This window comes from Salvia hispanica, chromosome 2 (genome assembly GCF_023119035.1).
Source record: "Salvia hispanica cultivar TCC Black 2014 chromosome 2, UniMelb_Shisp_WGS_1.0, whole genome shotgun sequence".
Taxonomy (NCBI): Eukaryota; Viridiplantae; Streptophyta; class Magnoliopsida; order Lamiales; family Lamiaceae; genus Salvia; species Salvia hispanica.
In genome coordinates this window covers 23,988,786-24,016,784 of record NC_062966.1, presented here as the reverse complement: position 1 = coordinate 24,016,784, position 27,999 = coordinate 23,988,786, and the positions used below count along the sequence as shown (strand labels likewise).

The window sequence follows — 27,999 nt, the reverse complement described above, 5'->3', positions numbered from 1 at the left end:
GCTGGAACATGTATGAAGATGTTACCTTGATTCCAGCTTCGGGGGTGAATGGTTGGTCGAAATCGTGGAGTAATCTGATGTTTCCCTGCTGCCCAAAGCTTGCAACGGCCAGATTCCCGACTTCCAGCTGGGACATTGCGCGGCAGACTGTCACGAGTGCTTCCATGGCGAAACTTCCGCAGCTGCCTTCTGACATACTGGCGGAGTCATCCACTGCAATCACGACTTGGTAATCGCGCTTGTTCGGCTTTGTCCGCCTCAGCCATATTCGGTCTTTCCGGTAGTGGCTGGCAATGTATTGAATCACCTTCTTGATGTTAATCCTTTTACCAGTCCTGTAATCACCTTGTAGCTTGCTAGCTAAAGTAGGCTCCATCACGAGACGCAACTGTTCTGCGAGCTCCTGACACAATCTCATCGTACGTGATTCGTATCTTCGCCAAAGCACGGCAGCAGCATCCCTCGTATCAGCGGAGGGCTCAAACTTGCGACCTTTACCAAGCTCATCGTCGTCTTCGCTCATTGCTGAAGCACTGACATGACGAATTTCTTCGTTGATGTACGGCCTCTTTACGGATACCAGACTCTCCGACAAGGTAGTCCCGTCTCGACTATAATCATCATCAATTTCCATGGCATTGCCATCATCCTTCTCAATATCTGCTGTTCCTTGCTGCATGCTAACATCATTTGCAGAATGAAGAGCAGAATTTATTAACGGTTTAGTCTCGGAGGTGCTCTTTTCAATCTCGATTTCAGCAGCACGTTCCCTCACATCAGCCTCTCCTACTTCGGTTTCCGTCTCGTTCTGAGCAATATCACTCTTGACTTGTTCAGCCGTTGCAGGTCCGAGTGCCTGAGACGTTCCCTCCTTGAACTCGGCAGTGTAGCCATACTCGTCAGCATCTTCCAGCATATCATCTGATTTCGCAACTTCGTCGGGAAGGTCGACCGAGACTTTAACTCTCTCTTTCCACCCATCGAGAGCATCACCAACGCTCCGACAGGGGTTCGTCTGAGCTTTCTGAATATGTGACTCTGAAGGAGTTAACGAAGACTGCGATTGCTCGTTGCTCAGTTGTTGGCCGTTTGTAGAGTCAGCAACCCTGACTTCCAGGTCAGAGGCATTAGGCTGCCCGTTTGTTGGAGCAAGGCTGTCTTTAAGTTCACTTTCTGAATATTTGTCGTCTGGAGCTGAGTTGCCTTGCTCAGCCATAGCTGCAAAGTCGTCCACCATCGATTTCCCCGCAGAATGAGCAGCATTGTCATTAGGTTCAGATTGCATAATATCTTGTTCCGGCATCTTAGCATCCGATTCTTTCTCATTTCCGGGGCCATCACCGTCGGGGTTCTCGGGGTCCACCTCTTCCATGAATTCATCTGTCTTCTCATTCTGCGCATCCGAATCATCCACATCTTCAGCTTCACCCTCCTCTTCCATTGGTTCAGTACTATCTAGTTCATCCATGGGCGTTTCTTCCTCCTCCGGCATTTTATCCTCGACATCGGGATTCACCCCAGTAGGATCTGCATATGCATCATCCTTGTCTACCTTCATATCATCTTCACCATCAGCGCCTTCTTCATCTCCATTTTCCTGATTAGGTTCGCCAGCCTCTTCTGCATCAAGATCAACGGCATCTTCATTCGTGGCTTCAGAATCTTCTTTGGCTCGAAGCTCTTCATCTTGAGCTTGATCTTTCACCGATGCACCCTGTTCGTACTTCTCGTTTGCGCTGCGATCCTCGTCCTCATTTGTGTCACCGAGTTTCTCGTCAACTACATCACTCTTATCGCCTACTTCTCCCATGGCAGACTCTATCTGTTCATCCTCCTCGTTACCATCATCCTCATCATCTCCTGAATCCTCACTCACACTGAACGTATTGCCATCAAATTCCTGCTCCATCTCTATCCCTTTCTCATTTTTACTCGACTTATCATCATTACGCTCCTCATTCGGCTTCAGAAACAAAAATTAAATTTAACATCGTGCTACAGAAAACCAATACTATCGAAATATCAAATGTTGACATTCGCATACCTTATCAGAAGCTCCGAGAAGCTGATCTTCGTCCTGAATTTGATCACTGACATCATTCACTCCTACACCCTCACTCATACCAGTTCCACTTGCATCCTGAGTCACCTCATTCGAGTTGTCATTTTCCTGCTCTTCCATAGTACCAAAACCTTTCGAGAACAACGAAACAAGAATGTTTGCGAGCCCATACGTCACTTTGGATACCTGAAAGCAGCAGCAACAAAATTCTTAAATACTGTCAATTTAAGAAGAAAGTAAACAAAATCAGGCGATATGAATGTTATGTAAAACATACCATGCTATGCGCGACTAGAAAATCCTGCAGAACATTATCACCAAAAGCGAGTATCATATCCAACAGGGCATGCAATTTTCTCAACTTTGTGCAAATCGAATCCACACACGGATCTTTTTCTCCAGAATAGTTGAGAAGATCTCCCTAAGGAATAACATGAAAATTATGTGCAAATTAAGGTCAATCATTTTTCTTTAAATGGTAACTGAAGCAAGGGAACTGATGATCTATGAACTTACAGCACACTGAATCGTTCTGGCCACATCCTCATATATCAGGTCTAACTGCAGAAGTTCGATATCTTTCTCAAATATAATCTTCCACTCCATCATCTTCATTAGGGATTCTTCAGTTGAAGCAGAATCACAGTTTGGAGATCTGGAGTTCTGAAGTATACTGAGGATGCGCTTATTTGTTTGTGAGAGGGAAACTTCGAAATCTGATTCAAGTTCATTTATATCTTTTTCACCATTCAAACCCACATTCTTAGACAACTTTCTTGCTTGAGAAGATAAATGGAAATCCTCAGCGTTATGAGCCTGTAAAACATCCCATTATACATCGGATTGTGTTAGACTTATTACACATATACAGAATTACTGAACAGGTAAAACTTGCATCGAATACAATCTTTCGTACCTTTAAAAATAGATCTTGAAAATGCCCAAGAAGGATTTTGACAGATCCCTGCCCACTGAAAACTGCTAGATCCTTCTCGAATGTGTTAATCAATTTGAAGTTATCACTCACCTGCTCTTCCATTTCTTCTGTGACACCGTAGGGATGCAGTGCGACACCACCTATAGTGATGATGTCTTTGCAACTTCCAAGAAGATACTGATCCAGTTTATTCTGTCGGCACGGCAAGAAAAGTCAGATAAAATAGAATCGGAACTAGCAGCCATCCTGATCGGAAAAGTATATGCTCATAAGTACCTTAGATTTCTGAAAGTCGGGAAGGACTTTCTGAATGAATACTCGGATCTTTTCTGCTTCACATTTGACAAGAGAACATGTATCCAGGTGATTGTTTACAACTTTTTGTAGCAACAACTGTTCCTCATACAGTAAAGTGCAGAAATCATCAAAGAGTTGCTGCAAAATCAACAGAATGGTTGTCAGAGTGGATTCGATATGTTTAGCATCTAGCAGTATGGGGTGTCAAAAGGTACCTTTTGTAACCACATGCATTTGTAAGTAGCATGCTGGTTCTTGCTAAACTGACTAACTGTCACAGTAGCTGAGGTGGTCGAGCTAGACAATAAATTTTCCAAAGGCCATATGCATTGTCTCAAGTTCTTGAGATTGTGTGCAAAATTATAAGCAACAGCTCTTTGTTCTTGTTGTATCTCAATAAGATGATCAACGTAAGAACTCGACCTCTCAACCTACAATACAGAGCTTACGTTACTGAATCAATGGCATTTATCAAATGACTATCGTGTTTCATACAATGACAAATTCCAGATAGCCAGCAAGGATCTACACGGGACACATACCTCTATTAGCTGAAGATCTTTATGAAAATTCAAACATATTTTCTCCAAAATCTTAAATGATGCAATGTTTTTGAAGTAGTACTTATTCACCATTCTCCATATAGTCTCAAAAGGACTATGATCCGTATCAGCGCTATGAACATCCTCACTCTGTCTCATTAGCAAATGTTGCACTTCATAAGATGGCTGGAGAAGCCAAGAATGTGATCTGTCGGACTGACCCTGCAATACAGTGTACATTGTTAACACACTAGACAAGCTCCATTCCTTCGGTACGCATACAACTAAGCATGAATCTCAAAGTGACTAACTGAAAAGGGTCAGAAAATATTATTCAAAGACACCTAAAATGAGAAGTAAACCAAGAGTTTTTTTGTTTAAAAGACATGAAAATTATTAGAATGGATACGCAGGAGGGAGAAGTAAAATTTACTGGGTAAAAAGGAGAAAGGGAACCAGAAATTTGAACTACAAAACAAAATGGCAGTAGGTCTATCCCAATATAAACTCAAAAGTGATAGAAAAATAATAAATAAAATTGAAGCATAAAAGTATACCTCAATAGGTTTTCTATGCTTGGACAAGCCACAGCTATCAAGGAGGCTTAGAAGTTCAGCGAATGCCCTCTTCTTTCCAGACTTTTTACTTTTATCTTCCCAAAATTCACCACAGTGTACTACAGTTGCGCATAATTTTACAATTGTATGCCACAACTGTTCCTTTGCTTCTGAGTAAAAGTATGGAGACTGCAAAGGAGTTTCATCCTTGGTACCACTTGATATCTCTGTAAGATTGAGGGTCCCATTAGCTTAAGATTTAAGAACTATCAAAACCTGGAACAACATACTATATGATGTCATAGGTAACTCAGGAAACTAACCCCCTAATAACTCCAGCCTCCTCCACCAATCAGCTAACCATGCAGACCTGTTAAAAGAAAGAAGTCATATTTTTAACATAATGCATAACGGAAAAAAGAAGACGACAGAAAAGAAGAGGTGAAAGAGGCATAAAGTTTACCCATTCTCAGCTATAGATTCAACCTCACTGCAAGCCGTATCAAGGAGGGTCTTGATGACATCAAACTGGTCAAGCATGAATTTTGGGCAAGGATGGCTGCTGATCACACTTCGCGATTCTTGACCAATGAATTCCATTAGAGGTTTTTGGAGAAGATCCTATGTAGAAGAGAAAGATATTATATACAAAACTGGTTTCCTTCTCATCTCCATATGAGGAAGCAAAATATAACCAGGGCAGTGCATAAATTTGGACAACATATATGAATCACTTGCACTTGAACACAAGAGGAGAGTGTAATCATACAGTATACTTCTTTACTATCTTTCGTAGTTTCAGCCTAGTTCTTTTGAAGTTCTCAATGGCCAAATGATTATCAACACGATCCCAACGGCACAGCTTCAAAAGCTCATTCAACTCCTTTTCGATGCTTTTTCTGTTTTCTTCGATATGATCCAGAACCCTTAAAATACAAACATAAAATAAAAAACATATAGCATGAGATAATCAAAATGACAGGATTCTTCAGAGAAGATATTAACTTACCAAGGCAGCAATTGCACATAAAATCCTAAAGTGTTGTAGAGTATTTTCACATTCTCCTCTTGGTAATGGCTGCAAGGTTTATAATACATTAGCATCTCGAAGTCTAAATTTTGTTTAGAAATCAAAATAATAAAAAACGAAGTATTCAAGCAGCTGACTTATATAGACTTTTTCATTTTAAAACAAAACACGTTCTATAGAAAAGAATGCTCAATCACGCTGCAATGTAGAGATATTAAACCAAACTATAGACATACCTTATATATGATCTACAGTTCAAATTGTTGCTTATCTGTCCATGGAACGAAAGAAGCAACTGCAGTTGCTTTCTAAATTCGCCAATGGTGGATGTCTTGAAGAATTCTTCCAGGCTGTAGGTAAATTTAGCTTTAAACATAATTAAAAAAAAAATCTTTCAGAGTTAAACAAAAGACATTTTTTTAAATGCTTGCCTTTCAATCATTGAGTTCACATATCGATCAGCATTGTCATCAGGGCCTCGTAGGAATACAGAATATAATGGAAACCATAGCCGCAAAACATGTAGTTAGTGTTGTAGGATTGTTAAGCAATTTTCTCAGCATGTATGAAATATTATTTTCTCTTCTGTATACTCTATTCATGGACTAAGTTGAGATACTTAGTTCCAATTCTCAGCTTGTTTAACATCCAGGTTGTTTTGTTAGAAACCCATTATGAGAACTTTAAAAAGCTTACATTTCCAGCATTCTTCACAAAATGAGACTGAACTTCATCAAGCAATAAAGGCCACGCTTCAAACTCTAACCTATGCCATGTGGAAACCAGAGCAAAAATAGGTTCCAATTGATCTACAAGGAAAAAAATTGCAGTAAATATTTACTGGATATAAAAGGCTGAGATACTCATCTAGAATAACCAAAGCCACCAAAAAGAAAACACCGAAAATCTGGCTCACCAGAGAGAGGAAACTTGGTGCCAGGCTCCTGCATATTTCTAATCCTGTTAATCAGAAATTCCAAAGCTAAGAGAGCCTGAAAATCATGAAGAAAAGAACTTCAGTGCAACAGGCATTTAGACCTCCACAAAGAAAAAATGAAGAGCAATTAACATATCTCTTTAGAGTCCAGAAAATACTAGTATTAGTTCTCAAGTAACATCTTTAAGTAAGATACTCTACCTTGGCAAGAGGTGTATCAAGTGGTAGAGCGAGGATCATGTCAACTACTTCTACAATTTTCATGAGAGAAAGATGACGATCAGTGTGGTCGTCCCATTCTTTTTGGAGGAAAAGAATTCGCTCTTTAAGGTGTGTAGCCGGTTCTACCAATTTCGCGTGCATGGGTGGATTTGAATCCTTTTGGAAAAAAAAAACATGAAATCACATAAGCGAGAAGAAAGATAACATGATAAACAAGAAAAATAATTTCTGAAAGCAGAAAATCTACCTTGTAAAAATTGTACGCAGAAGTTGATTTCTGAATAATGAACTTGTCATCGTGCTCCAAACAGAGGCGAAGCAAGTGTTCAGGTGCAATCTTGGCGTCAAAACTTGAGGAAATTAAACCTCTCATGCCTGGAAAAGAAGTATGTTTTAGAGATTGAGTCCAAGCAATTTTTTTACTATACACAGTAAGATCATTTAGAAATTATTCACCTCGAGTTAACTTCATCCCCAGCATGTAAGAGCTGCAAAAGGAAGACATTCTATCCCCGTCTGACACTTCAACACAGCAAGGCTGGTAGAGGTGATGGTATATATGAATTAATATTAGAAAAATGCAAGTATGTTAGTTGCTCTATCTGACTATCTCCCACTCTTAAAAAAAAATTGTGTATTAAAGCCAAACCAGGTACTAATACAGTACAGACACTTCTGCTGATTCAAACAAAGCAAGTAGATTGGTAATTCAGTTAGTCCCAGTATGAATTCTTCATCAATTATGTAAGTAAGGTATGAAAATATCCGGTAATTATAGAAGTAGTCCCCGTAGATGCAATTTGGTGAGCAAGTATGCCCATCAAAAACCCTTGGAGCTCATCGCCTGATAACTGTTAAGCACTGTTAGGAGGGATAGAAAAAAAGCTTAGAACTTACTTTCTGAACAAGGTCGATTGAACCAAATAACTGGTTGTGTATGTTGACAATGCCATCCAAATCAGATTCCTGAGCATTCCATTGTTGCTCCAGAGCTTCATCTTCCTCATTGACCCTGATCTGCAAGGTAAAAGCTTGAGAGTTGGCATCCATCCCCTTTGTATCTCTATGTATTGTATATGAGTTTGTACGCAGTGACAGTCTGGCTTATTCTATGACCACTAGCATGCAGGCTGAAGAGGATGGAACTAAAGAGAGTATCATTACCTTGTCATCTTGTTCTTCAGAGAGAAGTTCCTGCCACTCAGAGAAGCTATCATTTGCAAGCAAATTTTCGCAGTTGGAAACATCAACCTCAATAATACTCTCCATCCTAAATGTTCTGGCTCTGAACTTGAACATCTCAGTTTGATCATCGTCAGCTGACTTTACCCGATGCTTCATCCAAAGACTTGCAATATTATGGAAGATCTCATGCAAAAGCTGACAAAACATAGGCAAAAATTCAAACTTTTCTGTCGGAAAATCACAGAAGGTGTGCAACACTAGTAGTACAATGAAAATAGTAAGATACGAGGTAACAACAGTACCTTAAAGGAAGAAGTGCTAAGAAATCGAGCACCAGCAACAGAGTCTTTAAGTTGAGCCAGGAGATTGTGGTAAACAGAAATCTTAAAGGGCAAGGTTGATGCTTGCTGCAAGGATTGACATATTGCAAGCATAATGAGTACATAGTATTATAAACCTAGGGTAGACCTTTTGAGAATACTAGCAAATACTATAAGATATTGCTCAGTAGATGCACAGAAAGAACTCCAAATATGAAGAATGACAAACCGTTGAATGAGAAGAAGGGTCTCTAGTTGAATCAGTGTCACCAGTTAACTCAACAATGTTTTGCAGTATATATATTTCTGATTCTTCAACAATTGATGGCCATTCAATATCACTTATGGAGAGTTGGGCCTTCCTTCCAACATCAATAGAGGCTCTTTTAGATGCACACACTCTGGGGAACCTAAGAAACTTGTGAATTGTGCTCTGTTGAAGTAGCATGAAAAGTCAAAAGGAAGGTACTGTTTAAGAAAAAAGATATACAATTACACGAAACAAGTTTCTTCTACCCACCAAAAGGGCTTTCATACTCTGCTCGCCCTTAGGCAGATAACTGCTGCAGAGTACATCAGATGCAATTAATGACAATCCTAATTTTATTTCATATATTGCAACTTGAACAGGGTCAGTTAAATCAATGTATTCAGAGTATCTCGACAACTGGTGAATGAAATGTGAAGTCATATCCTGAAAATAAGAAGTACAAGAATGGAAGGTTAGATTGGATAAATTGACGTGTTGAGGACCATGCTTATAGAGGGCAAACAAAATTTGAAAGTAAACAATACCTGCCAATTGTGCACTTGGTTAGTGACCTGTTGTATGTTCAAGTTTTTGACACTCTTGACCCATTCAACAATAGCAGTAACTGACTTCAGAAAATCGTTACATAGATACTTCAGATCCTTAAATTTTCCTGGATTTGGGCGGAAGACCATCTGATTCAGGAGCAGATGTAACCGGGTGAGATAAGAATCACTGATGTACGTCCATATAGATCAATATTTACAGGATATGCTAACATATGCAAGACGTCACAAAATTTTTAAGACAAGCATAATGCTCTCAAAATGGCAGTGGTCGGGAAACCCTTTTGGCGGTGCTAAAACTTCCACTCAGAAAATGAATACAAAGAAGGAACCAAAAATTCTGATATGAGAGTTTGTGCACAGGGACCTTTCTCCGGAGCATCCTTCTTTCAGCTTTAAGTTTATCCAGCAATTTGCTTCTGTAACCATCATCTTCCTCCTGACGCATATTTCCAGCTAAATAGATGCATTCTTGCCTAACCTGGAAGACAAAATAACCGATCAGTCTGAGGATATGTGGAGCCAACAGTAGATACATGCCTCAAAAGTCCAAGTGAAATTCATGAATACAGTAAACATAAAAATACATTGTTGAGTTTTTGAAGAACCAACATGCTATGGAGTGGAGTTGCTTCTATGCAGCAATACAAATAAAAAAACAAGCTAAGCGTTCTGTTGTTTTTATGAGACGTTAGAGCTCCTTTTACATATACAAGATTTTAAAAGTTATCATTCCAAATCCCATATTTTCCAAAGAGCACATTAATCATCAATCTGCAAAATAATTACAACACATGCAATCCATTGATGGAGGGAAAGAGGAGATTAAAAATTCTTTGCAAGGCAAGAGAAACACCTCAATCTCAATCTCAAGTAACGCTATCTTTGCTGTTAGTTCTGAATACTTGATTGAGTACTTTAACGTAGGATCCAAGTCATCACAGCGAACCAAAAGATTATACCGTAGGCCCCCAATTAGCAACAGAGAGCACCCGGCACTCAGGATATCTGCAGAATTTCGATTGGTAATATGTGATGAAACTAAGTACTCAGACATCAAAGAGAGATATGCAGAAAAGCTAAGAAAAAACCATAAACCTGAAAAAAAGTACAACAGGCACTAACCATCAGATGGGAACGCAGGATATAGTTCAGTAAGCAGTGGCTCGATATAAGAATTGATCAAGGATGTGAATACACGATGATTTGATGATTTCAAAAGAGACACCAAAACCTTTATATTTTCCATCTGTAATATTGTGTACCAAGTATAAAAATAGTGAGGGAAGAGAAATCAGCAATTAATATAAATATATGAAATGTGACTATAAGGAAATCAAGAATCAAATAAATTTCGAGAAATGAACATTATATCAGTCTGTGATCCGAGATTTTTACATCAGAGTGCATACCCTTAAAAAACACAATGCCAGATTATGATGGAGAAAAATGAGAACAAGCAAATGTATGTACCGGGTTAATTAATTCCTGAATAGAACAAAGAGTGGTTTTGATGCTAGCATATCTTGAATCGACAAATGACTTTTTGTGGGCGCAAATAATCTACAAGCAAAGTACAAAAGAAATGTCAAATTAGAAACTGTTTAAGTTAATAATGACCAAGAACATTTTCCAAATCAATAGTGAATACCTGATTGAAGAGAGAACGTGCAGCAGATAGAAACATGCCACCTGAACTAATTACATTTTCAGAAGTTTGCCAAATACTGCGACAAGTAGCTCTGAGCTTGAACTTATGCAAGTGATAGTCTCTAATGGGGTCCACATTTTTCCTGGTTCAAACAGAAAAGCCAAGATCAAACAACATTTCAGAGTTCAGTTCGAATTATGCCTAACAAACAATAAAACCCTTCTCTCTTAAACCCCAAATCAAGTACCCCCTCAGTGCCTAAATTCACATTTATGTATGTGAGAAACAACTCTAACAAAAGAAACATGCTACATGCTCACCCTTTGTCAACTGTGAGTTTCAAAACACTTATGCTAAAGAGATATTGATGCCCAATTAACCAAAGCAACCGTAAGACCAGAACCAGTATATGATGAGTGGCAAGTTAAATCAAATATATTATTAGAATAGTGTAGCATAGCCGGCCTAGCCAAATATGATGCATGTCGAGCATTCATTTGATTGAAAATGAAACTTGAGTAAAGAAAGTGATTTCCTGTCTAGGTGGCACTCACAGGATCTCGTCAACCATTGTCAATTTAAGAGGCCAAAAGAGCTTCTGAGGCATTAAAATATTGTACTCTTCATTCTGAGGAAAGGCCTGCATGATGAGTGCACCACAGGTCAGTTTATTAACTAACCAAAGTACATGGTACAAATAATGTATGCAAGATTTAAGAAGTGTATAAGTACCTTGGAAATAATAGGGCAGACTTCCCAGAGAGTTGCATGCCATCTAAACCACATCTCCATAATAAAACTAGAGATTTTTTCATTTGCTGCAGTAGAGAAAAGAAGACATCAATCATGAGATACGAGTAATACCCCAATAACTAAATTGTAGAGCAGCCCTTACCTCCTTTGACTGATTCCCAGGCCTCTAGGGTCCATAAAATTTTTTGGTGAGGCAAGAAGTCTACCAGAGGCCTTGCAGAATAATCCAATGAGAAGCCCAAAGATGATTTTAATAGCCCAGACAAATCTAACAAAGCCTGTCATACATGTCAAAGTAAAAAATGTTAACAGAAATAATCATCTTAAGATAAACTGACTAAAAGATGGAACTTAAGATCATTGGTACACTTCATTAAATTAAAGGAGATCCCATACACTGTGTTGTTCTTCCACATCATCCACAACAATCTTTGTTAAGTGTTTCAGAAGTTCCAAGTCAAGGCAAAGACTGGTCTCATCAACAATAGGTTGTGTCCTTAACCAACAATCTAGGCCAGACCTTCTATGCAATATATCAGGTGTAACAGCGCAACAAGCAGAACAGAGTGCAGGGAAGAGTTTAGTACTCTCCAATTTCCCTTTCAACTTCTGCTTTTCAAAATCCCACCTTTCCAAAAGAGACTGAGGAAACAGAAAGACCACCACAGTTATATAAAAACTGATCATTTAGGTTCTAGAGTAAAAAATCACAAACATACCTGATGCATTTCCTCCAACTGCTGTGTAGTTTCAGAACCATTGTCATCCACTTTGTCGACAATATATGTTGACATGCAAACTCCTTTAAGAAGATAAAAAAAATACCCCAATCAAAGTAAGGTCTACTAGACAAATGCAATTGTATACAAGAATCTCATCCTTGTTTCAGACAAACACATGAAATGAATTACTGAAGGAGGAAAAGGTAATTATCTTTTTCTGGTTCAACCTTACTGCAAACTACAACTCAGTGAGTGGAACTCAGTAGATCAACTGAAACATGACGAATGAGAAGCATGCAATTCGCCATTGTACTGGCGTTAAAGAAAATAATTGATAAAACATGCAATTCGACATTGTACTGGCATGCCATGTTGGAACGGAGACGCATTCATCCATAAATATAATATGAAATAAGTATGCACAGCAGAATAAGAAACTCTACCTTGAATTGCAAGAACGCGAAGTTCAACATCAGAAAACAATATACCATCTACCGCAATTTCGTGAAACTTATTTCCTTCTATGGAGATGATGTCAGACAATGAGACTGTGGATTAAAGAACAAAAAATAAATATAAATAAAGGTAAAAATAAAATTTAATAATAACAAACGCATCTCAAGCCTTCAATTTATACTATAGCATACAATCACGCCTGCCATCCATGCCAATTTATTCAGAATGGTTAATAAACCTTATGCAAAATGCTCTACCTGGTTCGATAAACTTGTTAACTCTTGGCCACATTTCTTCACAGAGGTCAGAAAATTGGCACTGTTTCTGGTGTAGGTCAGCAGATGAAGGCAAAATTGGATGTCCACCATGCTTCCAGAGCAAGGATTTGCTTGAATTCAAGCATAAGGATGAGCTGGCCTCAAGTTTTCTGATCTCAATCTACATGAACCAAGTTGAATGAAAGCTTATACAGATAGGAAGAAAATAAAAATAGCAGGGGAGTGTAGAAAAGTTTACCATGAGAATATCCTTTAACTGTTCTGCTTCTGCAGGACAAATATCCTTCAGTTTCACTGCATCTTTCAACAACAACTGCCAAGAGATCACCCGGCGCTCAATCTGAGGTGGATCGATACTATTCCAGAAGAGTAAGTGGTGTTCAAGGAGATCAGTATATGACCTAAGCATATCAAAACAGGGAGACATGGCAAAAAAATCAAGCACTTTCTCCTCCACTCGTCGCAACGAATTAAGAAGTGGTTCAAAATGCTTAGTTTTGTGACCATGATTGTACTCATTCTCTTTGCTCCATTGTTGAAGGGTATGTCTCAATAAGATTACACACTTGATCAAGTTCCTTAGGAGGATGTGATGTTGGTTTAACACACTATCAGATGAACACACATCAATAGAGTTGACAGAGAGTATAGGGCTGGATATGGACTTGATGTCCAATGCACTTAGAGACAAAATCTCTTCACGCAGTTGAAATATTCTTTTCCATATAGAATGCTTAAGTGCCTCATTCAGTAAATCCGTAAACCAACTGAAAAATGGAAGTGATGGCTGCAACGCAGAACCAAACCGCTCAAACCACCAAATGTAGAGACGATAATCACTGTCAGTAGCCTGTTCCATTACCCAGTCAGCAGCAAAGTAAAACATTTTCTTCTTTTGAGATAAAACCAACTGCAACTCATCTCCAGCATCACAATTTCCAACCATGCAATTCGTGCCCTTAGGAAACATATATCTTTGCAATGACATGGCATCCATCATGTGAATCATCTTTGGACCTCCATCAGGAGGAGTTTTTACCTTAGAAACTCTCTTCAAGTTATCAATAAAGGTGGAGGATGCAATTTCAATACCCAATGATTCCAAATACATAATATTCTGTCTAACACAAGCATCTTTTGAGTAATAGACAAAATCATTTAATTTCAAAGGGTTTGGCCATCCTCCAGGTAAGCATAGCAAGGAATCTTCAGGTGAAGTGAATTTGTATAGTTCAGACATGGACAAATAAGAACTAGCTGCTTCAGAAACAATGTTTTTTCCTTTTTCCTCGCCTAAAGATGAAAGATATGTGTGCTCCCAACTAATCTGGATGCTCCAAACAGTATGGTTTCCATTTGTAATAAGCCGCTGGAACAACTGCACCCAGCGTGAAAGTTCCAGATGAGTAATGCTTATATTACTCTGCGATCCTTTATGCTTGGCAAACAAGTGAGCTTTGGCCATCATATCTACCAACCTACCCATGGGAATTCCAGAAAGGGAAATAAATCTCTTTATTTCTCTTAGCTCCATCTCATTATGTATTTTAGGACCTATCTGGCCTGGCAGCCAATCAGGCTGCATCATATATATTTCTACTCCTCTATTTCTCATTGCTCGTGATACCTCGCCATAGCTGGGATTAACAGTTAAAAACATTCTGAATTTGGGATGGGGCTGAAGAATCACTGGCTTTCCGTCTACAGTCCCGCATTCATTTATGGTAATAGACCCATACTGTTCAACCAACGAGTTAATCCTATCAAGAACCTGCAAAATGGTGAATTAACGATAAGAAAGTGGCAGTCCTCTAGAACACAAGAACATGCGAAATAAAATAGAGTTTGCATACCGTAGGATTGCAGAGGTTTGCATTTTCTAGAACAATCCATTCCCCATTTTCAATAGCCTTGATCAGTGATCCAGTGACCCATTCAAACTTCACAGACTTTTGACTTCTCTGATGATCTTCCAACTTTCTAATCATTCCTAGAATGCTGTCCAGATCCTTCTGAGACCAAGAAAGAGGCAATGCTTGTTTTTCAAGATCAAGCTTCAGATATTCAATAATTTCAATCAATTGCGCCATAGAACCACTTGCAATAGGATTATATGTGAGGGCTGCCGAATAATTTATCTTAGATAAGAAGGCAAGCCACAGGGCGGTAATATCCTTCCTTTGAACGAAAGCCTCCGAGGAAGATTCCAGTTGCAAGTTGCAGTATTCGTTCATATACCTTTCCACTCGAGCAACAACAAGACGATAGTGATGTGAGGCATTATATTGCTCAAAGGATCCAAGTATCTCCGATACATCACTTGCCGAAGAAAGATTCAGTTCATTAAGTACATTTCCAGTCAGCTCAGCTAGCAGTCTTACCAGAGATGTCTTACCAGATGCTGGAGGACCAACTAAAATGCACAACCACTGATGCTTTACGCAGCGGGTAATAGCTTCTACGGAATGACGTAAACCAGGCAAAATCTTAAGGTTGCTATTGGATGTCCCAGATGACTGAAACTGGTATCTTTCAATGGATACATCTCCGACAATCAAAGACTCGGGACTGAGCTTAACTTTAGGGTGTAGATTAATATATGGCTTCAATCCAAAGGTTTTTTCATACAATGTCATAACCTCCAACCGATCAGCTGATGTGCGCATTCTTTGTAGGTAAATGGCGCTCAAGAAACTGTCGACTTTCGACTTCCCAGATGCATCTGAGATGTTCCAGTAATGTCAGAAGCAGTTGAGCAAATAATAAATCCAAACGTACAGATAAAAAGGATGTACCTTCAATAATTTGGCAAGAACGAATCACATCACGGAGATTAAATTCCCATGGGGAACCATCTTGACCAAATTTGTGATCCGTCATGATCTCTTGATATAACTTTTTGTTAAACAGAACCAACTTCAAGAGAAGAGATTTTTTGAGGGATGGAAATAGTGAACTGCATATTGAAACATAATCTTCATCAACCAGCTCATCAACATAGACCTGCATCAGCACCAAGTTAAAGTAACACTACTGAGAAACATGAATCTGACACTGCCCTAGCAAGGAAATGAACTTGGCTTGCAGCATTCTGGGGGGTAGGGAGGCATTTTAATCATATTTCAAAGTTCTGTTTTCATCACTTCTGCTGAAAATTTAGGATGTAGTGTTTACTTTTGCAGAAATAAATTATGTCTTGTATAATATATCGGGAGTTGCAGAGGGCATTTCATTTAATAGTGTTGCTTCTAATTTGGGTTTGAAATAGTGATTCAGATGTGATAAATTCGTTAAATACATTCATTGAGAAGGAAACATGAGTGCAATTGAACAAAACACGATGACCCATTTTGAAATAGTATAATTTAACTGCAAAATCCAAATAAGAGATGAGATGGGACTAAACCTTTTACGTGTACAAGATTCACATATCAAGAGACAGACTAAGTGAAAAGAGTGTATTGTGTACCTTAGTAAACCTGTTTAGGAAAGATTTAGGAAGTCCTTTCCGGCCGCCACCTTGATAGGAAGGGTTTTGACATGCAAAAACTCTGAAAGATGCCGGACACTTGAAAGAACGGCCCAGCTCAGGAATAAACACTTCAGCCCGATGGTCCAGAATTGCATTCAAACCCTGATGTACATCACGAAGAATCATTAATTCCACAAACCAGATCCAGTAACAGTGAAGAGTTTAAATAAAACAGTATCAGACAAGAGGCAGTCATTCCCCATGAAATGTCACACTGAAGAAGAGTGCTGAAAGAACAGTACATCTAGAGTTCGTCCACAACGGATCTAGATTCAAATTCAATGAAAAAGAAGCATAATATTGCAAGATTTGATAAAACAAGTGAAAGCAAAGACTTGAATCAAAGGGGAAGAGGGGGGGGGGGTGACAATTGCTGATTACTACAGTACCTCCAAAACAGACTGTGGTGCAAGATTAAGTTCATCCAGACAGACCCATGATCCATTCTTCAGAGCCTGCATAACAGTACATGCCATTTAAATACTTTTATGGTTAGAAAAGTACTACAAAAACAGAAAATACGTCAGCGCATGAATTTTCAGCACTGTACAATAGAAAAGAATATAATGAAGAAATAAGTCACCCCACCTGAAGCAGGATACCATCAGACCAGGCAAACTGCATTCCTTCATCACTTTCAACAGGTAAATCTGACCCCAATAAATCCATTATGTCAGTCTGCAGAAACACATCCAGTTAACATAGTTTGACCTCAAAGTTCCATATGGGATAAAGGAAACATGAGGAATGAAAAGAACAAATCAAAACATTTAGATGTAAGAAAATTAGCTTTTCATTTTATTTAAAAATAAGTCAGTTCTGCTGACCTGCTCAGATAGATTAATCCGCACAACAGTGTGACCAGAGAATCTGCCAAGGGCAGCAACTAAACTTGTTTTCCCAACACCTGGACTTCCTTCCAAAAGGACCGACAAACATGAAAACATCAAACATTATAAACTCGATATGCATTGATTAATAGTTAAAACCCGTTGACAAATGTGCACAAATATGTAATTAACCAGTACACATTCAGACACAACCATACGGACCATAATGTATGTAAATACAGGAACACACAGATCCCAAAACAAGTGTAACAGAAATTACCAGGCTTGTTAAGCTGCATAGCACGCAGCACTCTCATAGTATTCTTCTGAGTGGTTGGGGCCAAAAATTGAAAACCCTCTGCAGTAACACTATCGGTACCTGAACAAGATCCATGACCAAGCTTGAGCTTCAAGTAGAAGTTATGAGGAATAGCACACAAATAAATAGAAAATAACTACAATACAATAGTCCAACATCAAACCTAGTGAGAAATCTGAATCCTACCTGGAGTTACTTGTATGATCTAGCATGCAGAATAAAAGTTACTATACAAGTGTCGGTTAAAATCTGAGGCCAAAGGTCTCTAGCTCGAGTCCACAATCGATCTTTAAAACTATTGGTTCAACAGTTTTTTTTATTTTAAAAAAAAACACCATGTATTATACATGTCACTCTCTTAAACAAAATCATCATTTTATGTCGATCACTAAGTATCCTGTAATATATACACAGCAAAAACTGGAGGCTAATCACTGGATCAACAACTATAATGTCCCACTTAAGCGGAGGAGGTCGCATAGTCTGCACTCCCATCTGTTAGGGCTCATACTTTTTTTAAAACACTCTGATGGTTGAAGGTTGTCATACTTTCATTGCATCTCGGAGATAGCAATAAATGTACACAATTGCACAAGTTCTATACCTTTCTCAATGTAGAATGGATGGATGCCAAAGAGATTGTCACACTCCATATTATCAGCAGGAGTTAAAATAGCGGAGCTTTTAGGATCATCCCAACCATAAGACTCCAGTCCATCAAGACATAAGGGATCAAAGCTTGTTGCATTCTCCTGTATAAGAGGATTAAGTTATGCAAATAAATAATAACATTCTACAGGCTACAGCTCTATAACATGGAAAATGTCAAAGAAAAATAGCACACATTGTACTTCCATCTAAAAGTAGACTATCAGTATCTCCCAGAAAGATACTCCCTCCGTCCCACCATAAGCGAGTCACTTTCCTTTTTGGAATGTCCCACCATAAGTGAGGCCTTTCCTTTTTAAGTAAAAAAAAACTTTCTTAATTTATTTTCCCACCTACTTATTCTTTTCACTCCTCTACCTTTACCTCTCTCATACTTTACTCTCTCCACTTTAACTCTCATGCTTTACTCTCTTGCTTATAGTGGGACGGAGGGAGTGCCGTAAAGGTATTTTTTGACATACATGCCAAAGAAACTGAGCAGTATAATATGGGAACAACAGTTGCAAGTAAACAGAAGATTGAATTTTTTCTAATATTTATTCATCTAAAAAAGACTTCAAGGTATTAAATCACAAAAACACATCCATGTCAACAGCATTTCTTAATAGGAAGGATCAGCCGAATTCTAGAGAAAAAAGGATAATCTCAACAGGAGATCACGTATATCTAATTTCTTATGCCATGTAACCGAAACGGGTCAGATAAGCAAAGAACAAGGAGTGACTAGTGACAGCAAAACTTCACCTTGAGTTTCTCCAGTAGGAAAGCAAGGCATCTCACCCTCAACTCTGCAGCTTCAGCTTTTGATATATTTGAACCTGACGAACAAAGAATTCAGAGATAGCTAAAGTTGATTCAAAAGATATCCTATCGGTCAGTAATTATATATTCTGGTAGACAGATTAGCAAACATACCCAAGCTAAGTCCATCCAGCAAAATGAGGAATGCCCCGTGTACTAATGCAGACTCAGCTGATAAATTTTTTGCTGACACATTAATAAATGATACCCAAGATAACAGATCTCTCACAGTAAGAATTCTTCCTGTCTGCAAAAGGTTGAACCACTGCAAAGCAGGATACATAAGACAGAAAGTGAAACACAGGATCAGTATGCACAACAAAGAAACATATTTCCAAACCTAAAAACACCTGCAATTTAAAAAGGGAACAAGCACAAAATACTGAAGAACGTAAGAGTTATAACTGCTTCAGAAGTTTGACATGGGTTTACATAGATAAAAGGAGACTGTATTTAATTTGAGATTTATTAGAGTGCATGATGATGATATATAATCGAACAATTAATCAGGAACTACACAAGGAAGGGAAAAGGAATCATTTTACATGTATGATATGTGGATACAGCAAAAATCTTCCTACTCTTCAATAAATTTGCAATGAGCCAATGGTCACTAATGGATGAAAAAAAAAAGTATGAAATGAAATCAACATACCTCCCAAAAGCTTAGCATGACATCCACAATATGAGGAAGTTTTGGATCCAAAAGTCTGTATTTCAAAGCAAGTTAGTAAGGCATTAAATACTGCCTGAATAATATTTACATCACCTATTAGTTCTAAAGATAAGCTTACCTCTCACTAGCAATACTTTTAAGTTCATCAATATCAGTAACAGAAGGAACCCATATTTCCGTGAATCGATTTCGAAGAGCAGGTGACAGTTCTTTCTTTCCATAGTCTCCACCAGGATTCATTGTAGCCAGAAGAAAGAAATTCTCATGAGCAACTATGTTCTCAAGATCAGAGCCTCCTTTCTCAGCCAAGTACTACAGATATTTAGCAAAATCAACAAGGAGTCAATACACAACATTAGAAACAAATCTCCTTCCATCCAAAATTATAACCACATTTGCCTTTTCACACATATTTAGAGAAATCTTTAAATTTCTTTAACAAAGTAGAATTTTTTTTTTTATTTTTTTTTTTTGTAAAAAACATCCTTATTTACTAATTAAAAAATAAAATACTGTCGATTACAAAATTCAAACAACTATAAGTAGGAGCACATTAAGGAAAACAAATTTTAATGCACATCTAATGGAGAAAATTGTGTAGAGTTTCATGACAGAAAAAGGGATATGGAAGTACTATATAGAACAGGGAGAGTGACAATATTTAACCATGAAAATAATAGCACTAGTCATAGGCAGATCCAAGACCAAACATAGGGCTTGTTCATCCAAAGCTTTTTAATTTGTGCATGACAATAACAACTCTTATCATTCAAGCAAATTACACGCCACTCTTAACAATGCATGTCCAGTTTGAAAACAAAAAAATATATATATAATTAAAATAACAACATACTATAAATTCCTTACCAATTTCCTTTCTGGTTCCAGGACGCTGTTTAATCTTTCAAGAACACTATCGTCAGCCAAAGAAATCTCATCAACAAGAAACAGGTCGCCACTCTTCATTGCTTCAACAAGTGGGCCATCTTGCCATGTAAAAATTGTTCGCCACTTCTCTAGAAGCTGGCACATTTCCTCCTTAATAATTTCTATTTCTTTAAGTTCATCCACACTGATTTCATGATTCAACACAGAATGCTCTTTGTAACTTCTGATGATTCGAGAGAGCAATTTGAGAGTCTGAGCAGCCTGGTTGATACCCACAGAAATTTTCTGCAGTAAATGAAATCTGTTAAAAAGATGATGACATCAAAGATGACAAACAAGTAGGAAACTAAGAGATCAACATACAGCATCTCCATGAAAATTTATAAAAGCCTTCGAATGGACAAGCTTCTCACAAATATTCTGAAAGTCCAAGCTAATTCTTGATCTCTCACGCACAGGATAAAAACCCTGGTCAAAAGTAAAACCAAAATATCAACAAATTGTATATAATTGTAACTTCAGGACTGAAAAGTGACAGATAGGAAACCATGCCAGAAAGGGCAACTAATCAAACATATAAAAAAAACTAATGAAGTGAAAGGACATACCCCGAGAAAATCAGATGTCTCTGTGTACTGATGGCAATTCAGAATATGTAACTTGGAACGCTTCATGATACTGAGCAACTGACAGAGAGTTGTTTTCCCTCCACCAGTTTCACCCACAAGGAGGACAGGCTGACGCATCTGATAACACCGCTCAACCAGAAAATACATTCTCCATAGACTCTTTGTCCAAATAATTCTGGTAAAATGAAAGGTTAAGAGAACATAAGACTCAAGTGATAGGGAAAGAGAGCATGCAATCAGTAACCTCAATGATACTTACTTTCCAATATTTTCAGCATTTTCATAGTGATTGGACTGCAAAAAATCATCGCAACCTCTGCCTGCCTGGAATAGAAATATATGAGCATATTTAGATCTAATGAATGTCCATGTTACATCATAACCACAACATATTTTACCTTACACGTGAAACACTCAAACCAATTCACTTTCTAATTTCTACACATTTCAAAAAAATCCACTATCGTAATATATTCTCTAATCACATCATCTCCAAGGTGGACCAAAACTCACCCACCACCTAAAACACAATACTCATCTCAATCATTCTAGACATTTGCAGTAGGTAGCATTGACATGGGGATGACTGATAAGGCTGGTCAAGAAGACAAGAATACTTTCTCAGATGTAAGATACACGGATTCAGACTAAAGCAAAAAGTACCTGCTTGTATAATTCTCCGTCAGCAAGTTTGACCTTTAACTCCTTCTCCAAAACTTCTTTAACAACGTTTTTTTCAGAATTATCGCGCAGCCTTTCAGCCATTAAGTAGTAACCATCATAAGCTAGATCCTCATAAGATCTTATATATGCATCATAACGATCAGCCCATCGGAACATGTCACGTGGAGTGATAAATCCATGTTTTCCAGCAAAAACGTTGCTACTCTGCCTGTGGATATGCAACTCCTTCATCACATCAACCATTTTTTTCGCATAGCTAGGAGGAATTTTGCACCTATCTTTCAGAATTCTGATCAACTCATCTTGTGGTATTTCATCAACATGAATCTCCACAAAACGATTGCGAAATGCTCTAGAAAGCATTTTGCGACCCGCATAGACACCTGGTGGATTTTGAGTTGCAAACAACATAAAATCTGGATGAGCACGAATCGTTTCTTGGAGCTCAGGTACGAAAAGTTCCCTATTATCATCTAGCAGCCGATTCAGAGCCTCAAGGACATCCGAGGGAGCCAAGTTAAGCTCATCGAGAACAATCCACTGGCCTTTACGGACAGCTTTCACCAGGACTCCTTCATGGAAGACGAGCTTTCCACTTGCATCAGTTATATAAGATCCAAGATATTCTTGAAGATCAGTGTGTTCATGATTATTGATTCTCACAAATTCATGACCAGTAATTGCAGCCAGATAGCAAACCAGGCTAGTCTTCCCACTAGATGTGGGTCCCTGCAACAAAACAGGATATCTTCCAATAAAAATAGCTCATGCAAGATTCTTAAGGTGCTCCAAAACACTTTCTGCCAGAACATAGCGCTTCAATACATCATTATCTTTTGAGGGAGTTTTGACCGCCAAGTATTCATGATAAGGAAGTGGCTGAAGTGATCGACCTCCTAATAGATATTTGCAGATTAAAGAGTTCATTAATAATGCACTTGGGTCATCCAATGAATTCATAAAGAACATACAGAATCCATCATAAATAGATTTTTCCAATCCAAATTTTCTTTTAGCCTTTTTTATGAATTCCAGTGCCCGGTATAAAGAGCGTAAGCTGTAATGAGGCTTCTGATTAGCCCCATCCTGTAGCCTTTCCTCGGATTTCTTTGCTGCTTTGTAAAATTCCATGAATTGACTTACTAGTTTTCTATATGACGGGTCATCATCAATAAACTGATTAATAAACATAACCAAGTCTTCATCATCTAATACATCGTCCACAAAATATTCCGTAAATCTGCTCCTCAGAGAAACTGCCAATTCCCTTTTACCAGCATCAGTAGCAGGGTTCATGCACGCAAACATTCGGAATTTGGGATGCCGGTCAATATATCCTATATCTCCTCTTTCAGACAAGCATACAGATCCTTCCTCGTTTTCAAGGACCCCAGTAACTCGCTGCAAGATCTCTGGAGGAGCCAAATTTACTTCATCCAGCAATACCCATTCACCATTTGTCATGGCTTTAATGAAAGCTCCTTCCACAAACGAAAAAACCATTCCATCCGATGCACTAACCTGTGCATGAGCTCTTTCAAGGTTTGCTGAAAATATTTCCCAAGCTTCCAGTGTTTTTTTATCTAAAGGTCTCTTACGCTTCATACCCGGACTGGGTTCACTAAATTTAGATATTTCGCTGAGGCATATCTGGAAACCACTTAGCAACATTTTCCAGTTCTTTTTGTCTACAAACTTCTTCATACAGCTAAGATAATTGTCATTATCCTAAAAGGAAACAGAAGTAAGTTAATCTTCAAGCAGAATGGAGAAAGAAGCACAGTACATTCTGGTGAATGATACCTTCAAAGGAAAGGACTTAGGGAACAGATCCACAAACTCGTGATATAGAGGAATACAAACAAGCCCTGCATCCACGGGTTTGAACCCTCCTAGCAGGTCAGCAACATCACTCTGCTGACTTAAATTCTGTAGGAGACAACAAAAACAATGGCCAATGTCACTGATATGATCCAAATAAGACTAATAAATCAGCACTATATGGTTTCTAAACTCAACATACCAAAACTGTAAGTTTCTGACCAAGCCTTGTGGCAAGTGTCGAACAAGGGTAGTTTTCCCAGTGCCTGTTTCACCAACCAATAGTACAGGCTCATTAAACTTACAAGAGCAAGCAATTCTCTCAAGTGCATGTACTGAGCTACGGAGCTCAACAAACGTCTTCTTATTCTCATTCGGCTGCATGAACAGAATGGTAGCCTTGTTAATAAATTGTTTTGAAGTTCCTTCACAATAACATAAACCAAAAATACAATGTGGTCACTCACGGCAATTTCAGCACGTTCAAGGTTACATCGCCCAATCCGGAACTCAGATTTCGATTCCTGAGCATAGTACAAAACAATGGTAAAACTGTGTACAACAATACATGGACACAACCCATCAATGGTCAAATAAAATCACATCAATTAGCAGTACCTGAATTACAGGCTTGTTAATAGGATACAAAGTCTCAGGCCCTACAACACCCCAAAAACTAGCAATCTCTCTCATGATGGCCAACCGATTTGAGGCCGATGTAGAGAATGATGCAAAAACATCTATTGCCTGAAAAGTAAAGACCTAGATTACAGTCCAGTGTTTACCAAAACCCACCCATGCAGAGAAATTATAAAATTATCATGATGTGGTTAACCTCTTCACAGATGTTTTTGCATGCATAAGAGGTGAGTGTTCCATGTCCAGAGCAGGAGTCCAAACGTGCAACTCTTTTGCAGAACTTAAGAAGATCCCTTCATAGTGAGAAAAGACTTAGTTAATTCATTTGCTGAAAAACCATACAAGGAGTACATGCATGTCTACAATCTTCTGCTACCTCAGAGTGAACCTCCCATAAGAACTTGAAGATGACATTAATCCTAATTGGAAATTTGTAAACTCGTTTACCCTTTCAAAGGTTTCTGCAATAATCATCAAAAAATAACAGTAAATAGCACTGTCATAAGGAGCACAAGTTATTCTTGAATATGAAACATTCAGCAGACCTATGAGTTTTAGGGCAAGATACTCCAATTTTGGGTACCACTGTAAGATAATATCTATGAGATCCTGCTTACTGGGTGGCGCGATCATTATTTTCCTCCAGACAGCACCAAGTGAATTCCGACCTATTACCATAATAAAAGACATAGGGCACCACATCAATACAAGAAGGAGATAACAATTACATTATCATTTTCCTTTTTGCATTACGGGAAATACAAAATCTTGTTCTATTTCTAAGAAATACTATGACTAGGATCTGACTTGAGAAACCAATATCACCACAGATGCAATAAAATGAAATCAAGGAAGATCGGCCATCATTTATCACAAATCAAGTAGAAGAACAAGATAAAAACATCAAATGTAAAGCAACACTGACCTTCACTAAAACGAGATGCATCTTGATTTGAGCTTGTCACGGTGGAAAATAACCGGAAACTTTGGTTTACCCTTACTGCCTGAATAGTGCATAATAATGTAGTAACTATCATACTAATGTAAAGCTTTTCTAGACTGCCTCAATCACAACGATAAACATAAAGGTAATATATAGATATACCTCTCCATGGCCAGTTGAGAATGTAATTGCACCTTCCAACAAAGGCAACAAGATCGATATAATGTCAGAAGGTGCTTTATCAATATCTTCAAAGATAACCCAAAATCCATTCAGGACCGCCTGTCAGAATGAGTACGCAATATATTAAAACAAGACCGCTCAGGCTGACAGTAAGTTGAACTTAAATATTAGCTTCAAACCTGAGTAAGAGAACCAGGTTGCCATCTGAATTCACCAGGTTTCTCTGTGCAGACATATGTCCCAAGGAGTGTTTTCCCATCAACCTGCTCGTCCATATGAATGGACAAAACTGTGTAGTTTGAACAGAAATATTAAAAAATCAGAAAAACATTCTACATAGACCAAATAATGTAGAATTTCATTGAATATAAAGACCGAAAGAATTAAGCTACCCACCTTTACTGTCATAATCATGGGCTAACTTGCGAATAAGTGCAGTTTTCCCACCACCAGCAGGACCATAAAGAAGAACAGGCCACCTCTGACTAACAGCTAAAGAGACCATCTCAAAACCTTTTCTCAAAGCAGATGTCAAGACAAAGGGCGTCCTAGGACTTCTGTATAAAATAAAGATTCAGCACTCAGTAGTTATGTATAGTACATGCAAGGGCAGACACAGAAATTTAGGAATGGAAGATCAACTCTAAATCATGCAGGAACATTGGAAAATATACCAAAAACTATTAGTACATAGCTTTTAATAGGGAAAATCATCAAAACACAAGCCGAAATTAAAAAACCAAAAATGAAACCACCACTTTACTAATAGAAATCATACCTTGTACTATGCATGCTAAAATGATTTGAGGGCACAATCTTATCAGTCATTAAAGAGCATGAGTTGTCTTTACTTCCAACTGTCCCAGCATCATCCGAGGAGTTTTCGAGATGCCAACCCCCTTTCTCCAAAGATACATCCATACAAAATTCTTGCCAACTGCATACAGTACAACCATGAAGCCTAAGTAACTAAATACTCCCTCCGTCCCAAAAAAGTTGAGTCGTATTCCTTTTTAGTCCGTCCCAACAAAGTTGAGTCATTTCATTTTTTAACAAAAGACAAAACATCTAATCACTCTTACTTTATTCCATCATTTGCTTTTACTCTTATCTTATATTACTTTTTTCATCTCTCCTATTTATTTAATATAAATTCTTACTCTCCGTGCCCAAAAGTTTTGTCTCAACTTTTTTGGGACGGAGGGAGTACTAACTTGCACTAACGTTCTTACAAGTAAACATCCCTGAAGTTAGTACGATTATAACATTATACAAATAGATTAAGTAGTCAGATCCTAGTTACAGTATTTCATAGATTATAACTAAGTCAGATCATGATTTACAGAAGATATGTTGTTTGGTGTGGGGTGCTTTTTTGGGAGGGGGCATAGATCAAACAGCAACATAAGAGGTATAAAATGAGCTAACCGCATAAAACTCTTAAAAGCTTCTTCAGATTCAGTATTAAGGTTTGCAGATGCCTTAAAACTTAATCTCAAAGCTCTCGACAAAATGCCAGCACTGCACCATCGAAGGTCAAACCAAATAATCCTTGATGTTGCATCGTTAATCAGGGTGAGGTCTGCGGACTGCTGTACAATGTCCAAAAAACAAGACCAATCCCATAATGTAGTGAAGACAGCCGGCTCCAATGTAAGAAAACGATATGATGCTCGAACAACATTTAGCAGATGACTGGGTTCCTGAAAACCAGAGGAAGCATTAAAAAAGGGTGGGCCAACAACATTATGCTGGTGTAAAGAAATACTAAATTTACAGATTACCCCAGCTAGTGCCTCAGAAACTGTTGTACATTGCACGATTCTTTCGAATGGAGCAGGAGCAACTTTAAAATAATTTAAAATGGACCTGCATCAAGGAACGAGATAACATGAAATAAAATCGGGTCTAGAAGAAACACACAAAGGTATAGATCATAAGTAAATACAGTAAAATCCACACAGCATAACAAAAAGTGGAATTAGATCATCTGCAGTTTAATCACTACAATAAGATGTTATGTGCAAAATCATAAAACTTTCATATTCATGCTTTTTACAGGTATTCTAGTTCCAATCATGGAAAAACAGCCAAGCCTACTCAACTTAATCCAACATCAGTGTCACGACATAAATATCAATTAATGAATTTCAAAGTGGGATATAATGAAATTCCAGAAAATAAACGAATCAACCAAACTAACTAATCTTTTTTACCCCAACAAAAAAGGTATCAAGTCAAGGGCATGGCAGAAGGCGAGACATGCAAGTTCATGAAGGCGCAAGCCCTTCCTTCTTCTCACGTAAACGTCAATAACACGAGCTACATCTGGACTGCCTACACCTCCATCTTCTCTGAGAAACTTTTTTTCATCAAAATCTCCTACACTACTATCTTCATCAGTCCTCAAATTCGGCACCATATGAAGCAAATGCACACTCCTCTCAACAATCCTCTGTGCAATAGGCCTGAAGCATCCCAGCAACGGAATTGTATAATTCGGGTGCAGAACCAGTTCCCCCACAGCAAGCACCACCTCATCTTCTGTGATTTTATCACCCTAATTCGCCCAAATACACACAGGTTATCATTCAACTTGCCATCATTAGCTGCAAAATTG

The 27,999-nt window shown here is 38.2% G+C and overlaps 1 protein-coding gene across 1 annotated transcript in view; it reads right to left on the bottom strand.

The window, feature by feature from the left end:
* LOC125207113 (midasin-like) overlaps positions 1 to 27,999 on the bottom strand; it is a 29,719-nt gene that overhangs the window by 1,346 nt on the left and 374 nt on the right. Inside the window, 72 exon segments of the mRNA XM_048106329.1 lie at positions 26 to 1,963; positions 2,045 to 2,248; positions 2,340 to 2,483; positions 2,579 to 2,878; positions 2,979 to 3,191; positions 3,276 to 3,434; positions 3,512 to 3,727; positions 3,839 to 4,060; positions 4,396 to 4,622; positions 4,719 to 4,765; positions 4,859 to 5,016; positions 5,165 to 5,321; positions 5,405 to 5,473; positions 5,662 to 5,775; positions 5,857 to 5,937; positions 6,123 to 6,234; positions 6,342 to 6,417; positions 6,564 to 6,740; positions 6,832 to 6,959; positions 7,041 to 7,122; positions 7,482 to 7,601; positions 7,749 to 7,964; positions 8,072 to 8,176; positions 8,319 to 8,522; positions 8,610 to 8,783; positions 8,885 to 9,034; positions 9,273 to 9,386; positions 9,762 to 9,913; positions 10,031 to 10,154; positions 10,379 to 10,468; positions 10,557 to 10,698; positions 11,111 to 11,196; positions 11,289 to 11,374; positions 11,452 to 11,587; positions 11,706 to 11,951; positions 12,029 to 12,111; positions 12,475 to 12,579; positions 12,745 to 12,925; positions 13,004 to 14,536; positions 14,619 to 15,487; positions 15,561 to 15,768; positions 16,235 to 16,399; positions 16,687 to 16,752; positions 16,886 to 16,975; positions 17,125 to 17,213; positions 17,408 to 17,506; positions 18,051 to 18,198; positions 18,860 to 18,933; positions 19,031 to 19,181; positions 19,572 to 19,626; positions 19,711 to 19,904; positions 20,460 to 20,765; positions 20,844 to 20,948; positions 21,089 to 21,284; positions 21,369 to 21,433; positions 21,773 to 23,521; positions 23,597 to 23,722; positions 23,817 to 23,857; positions 23,860 to 23,992; positions 24,082 to 24,138; positions 24,233 to 24,361; positions 24,450 to 24,546; positions 24,630 to 24,714; positions 24,799 to 24,921; positions 25,179 to 25,257; positions 25,359 to 25,478; positions 25,559 to 25,668; positions 25,776 to 25,936; positions 26,158 to 26,316; positions 26,808 to 27,082; positions 27,164 to 27,248; positions 27,596 to 27,939. Coding sequence (XP_047962286.1) covers positions 26 to 1,963; positions 2,045 to 2,248; positions 2,340 to 2,483; positions 2,579 to 2,878; positions 2,979 to 3,191; positions 3,276 to 3,434; positions 3,512 to 3,727; positions 3,839 to 4,060; positions 4,396 to 4,622; positions 4,719 to 4,765; positions 4,859 to 5,016; positions 5,165 to 5,321; positions 5,405 to 5,473; positions 5,662 to 5,775; positions 5,857 to 5,937; positions 6,123 to 6,234; positions 6,342 to 6,417; positions 6,564 to 6,740; positions 6,832 to 6,959; positions 7,041 to 7,122; positions 7,482 to 7,601; positions 7,749 to 7,964; positions 8,072 to 8,176; positions 8,319 to 8,522; positions 8,610 to 8,783; positions 8,885 to 9,034; positions 9,273 to 9,386; positions 9,762 to 9,913; positions 10,031 to 10,154; positions 10,379 to 10,468; positions 10,557 to 10,698; positions 11,111 to 11,196; positions 11,289 to 11,374; positions 11,452 to 11,587; positions 11,706 to 11,951; positions 12,029 to 12,111; positions 12,475 to 12,579; positions 12,745 to 12,925; positions 13,004 to 14,536; positions 14,619 to 15,487; positions 15,561 to 15,768; positions 16,235 to 16,399; positions 16,687 to 16,752; positions 16,886 to 16,975; positions 17,125 to 17,213; positions 17,408 to 17,506; positions 18,051 to 18,198; positions 18,860 to 18,933; positions 19,031 to 19,181; positions 19,572 to 19,626; positions 19,711 to 19,904; positions 20,460 to 20,765; positions 20,844 to 20,948; positions 21,089 to 21,284; positions 21,369 to 21,433; positions 21,773 to 23,521; positions 23,597 to 23,722; positions 23,817 to 23,857; positions 23,860 to 23,992; positions 24,082 to 24,138; positions 24,233 to 24,361; positions 24,450 to 24,546; positions 24,630 to 24,714; positions 24,799 to 24,921; positions 25,179 to 25,257; positions 25,359 to 25,478; positions 25,559 to 25,668; positions 25,776 to 25,936; positions 26,158 to 26,316; positions 26,808 to 27,082; positions 27,164 to 27,248; positions 27,596 to 27,939 — 15,624 coding nt within the window.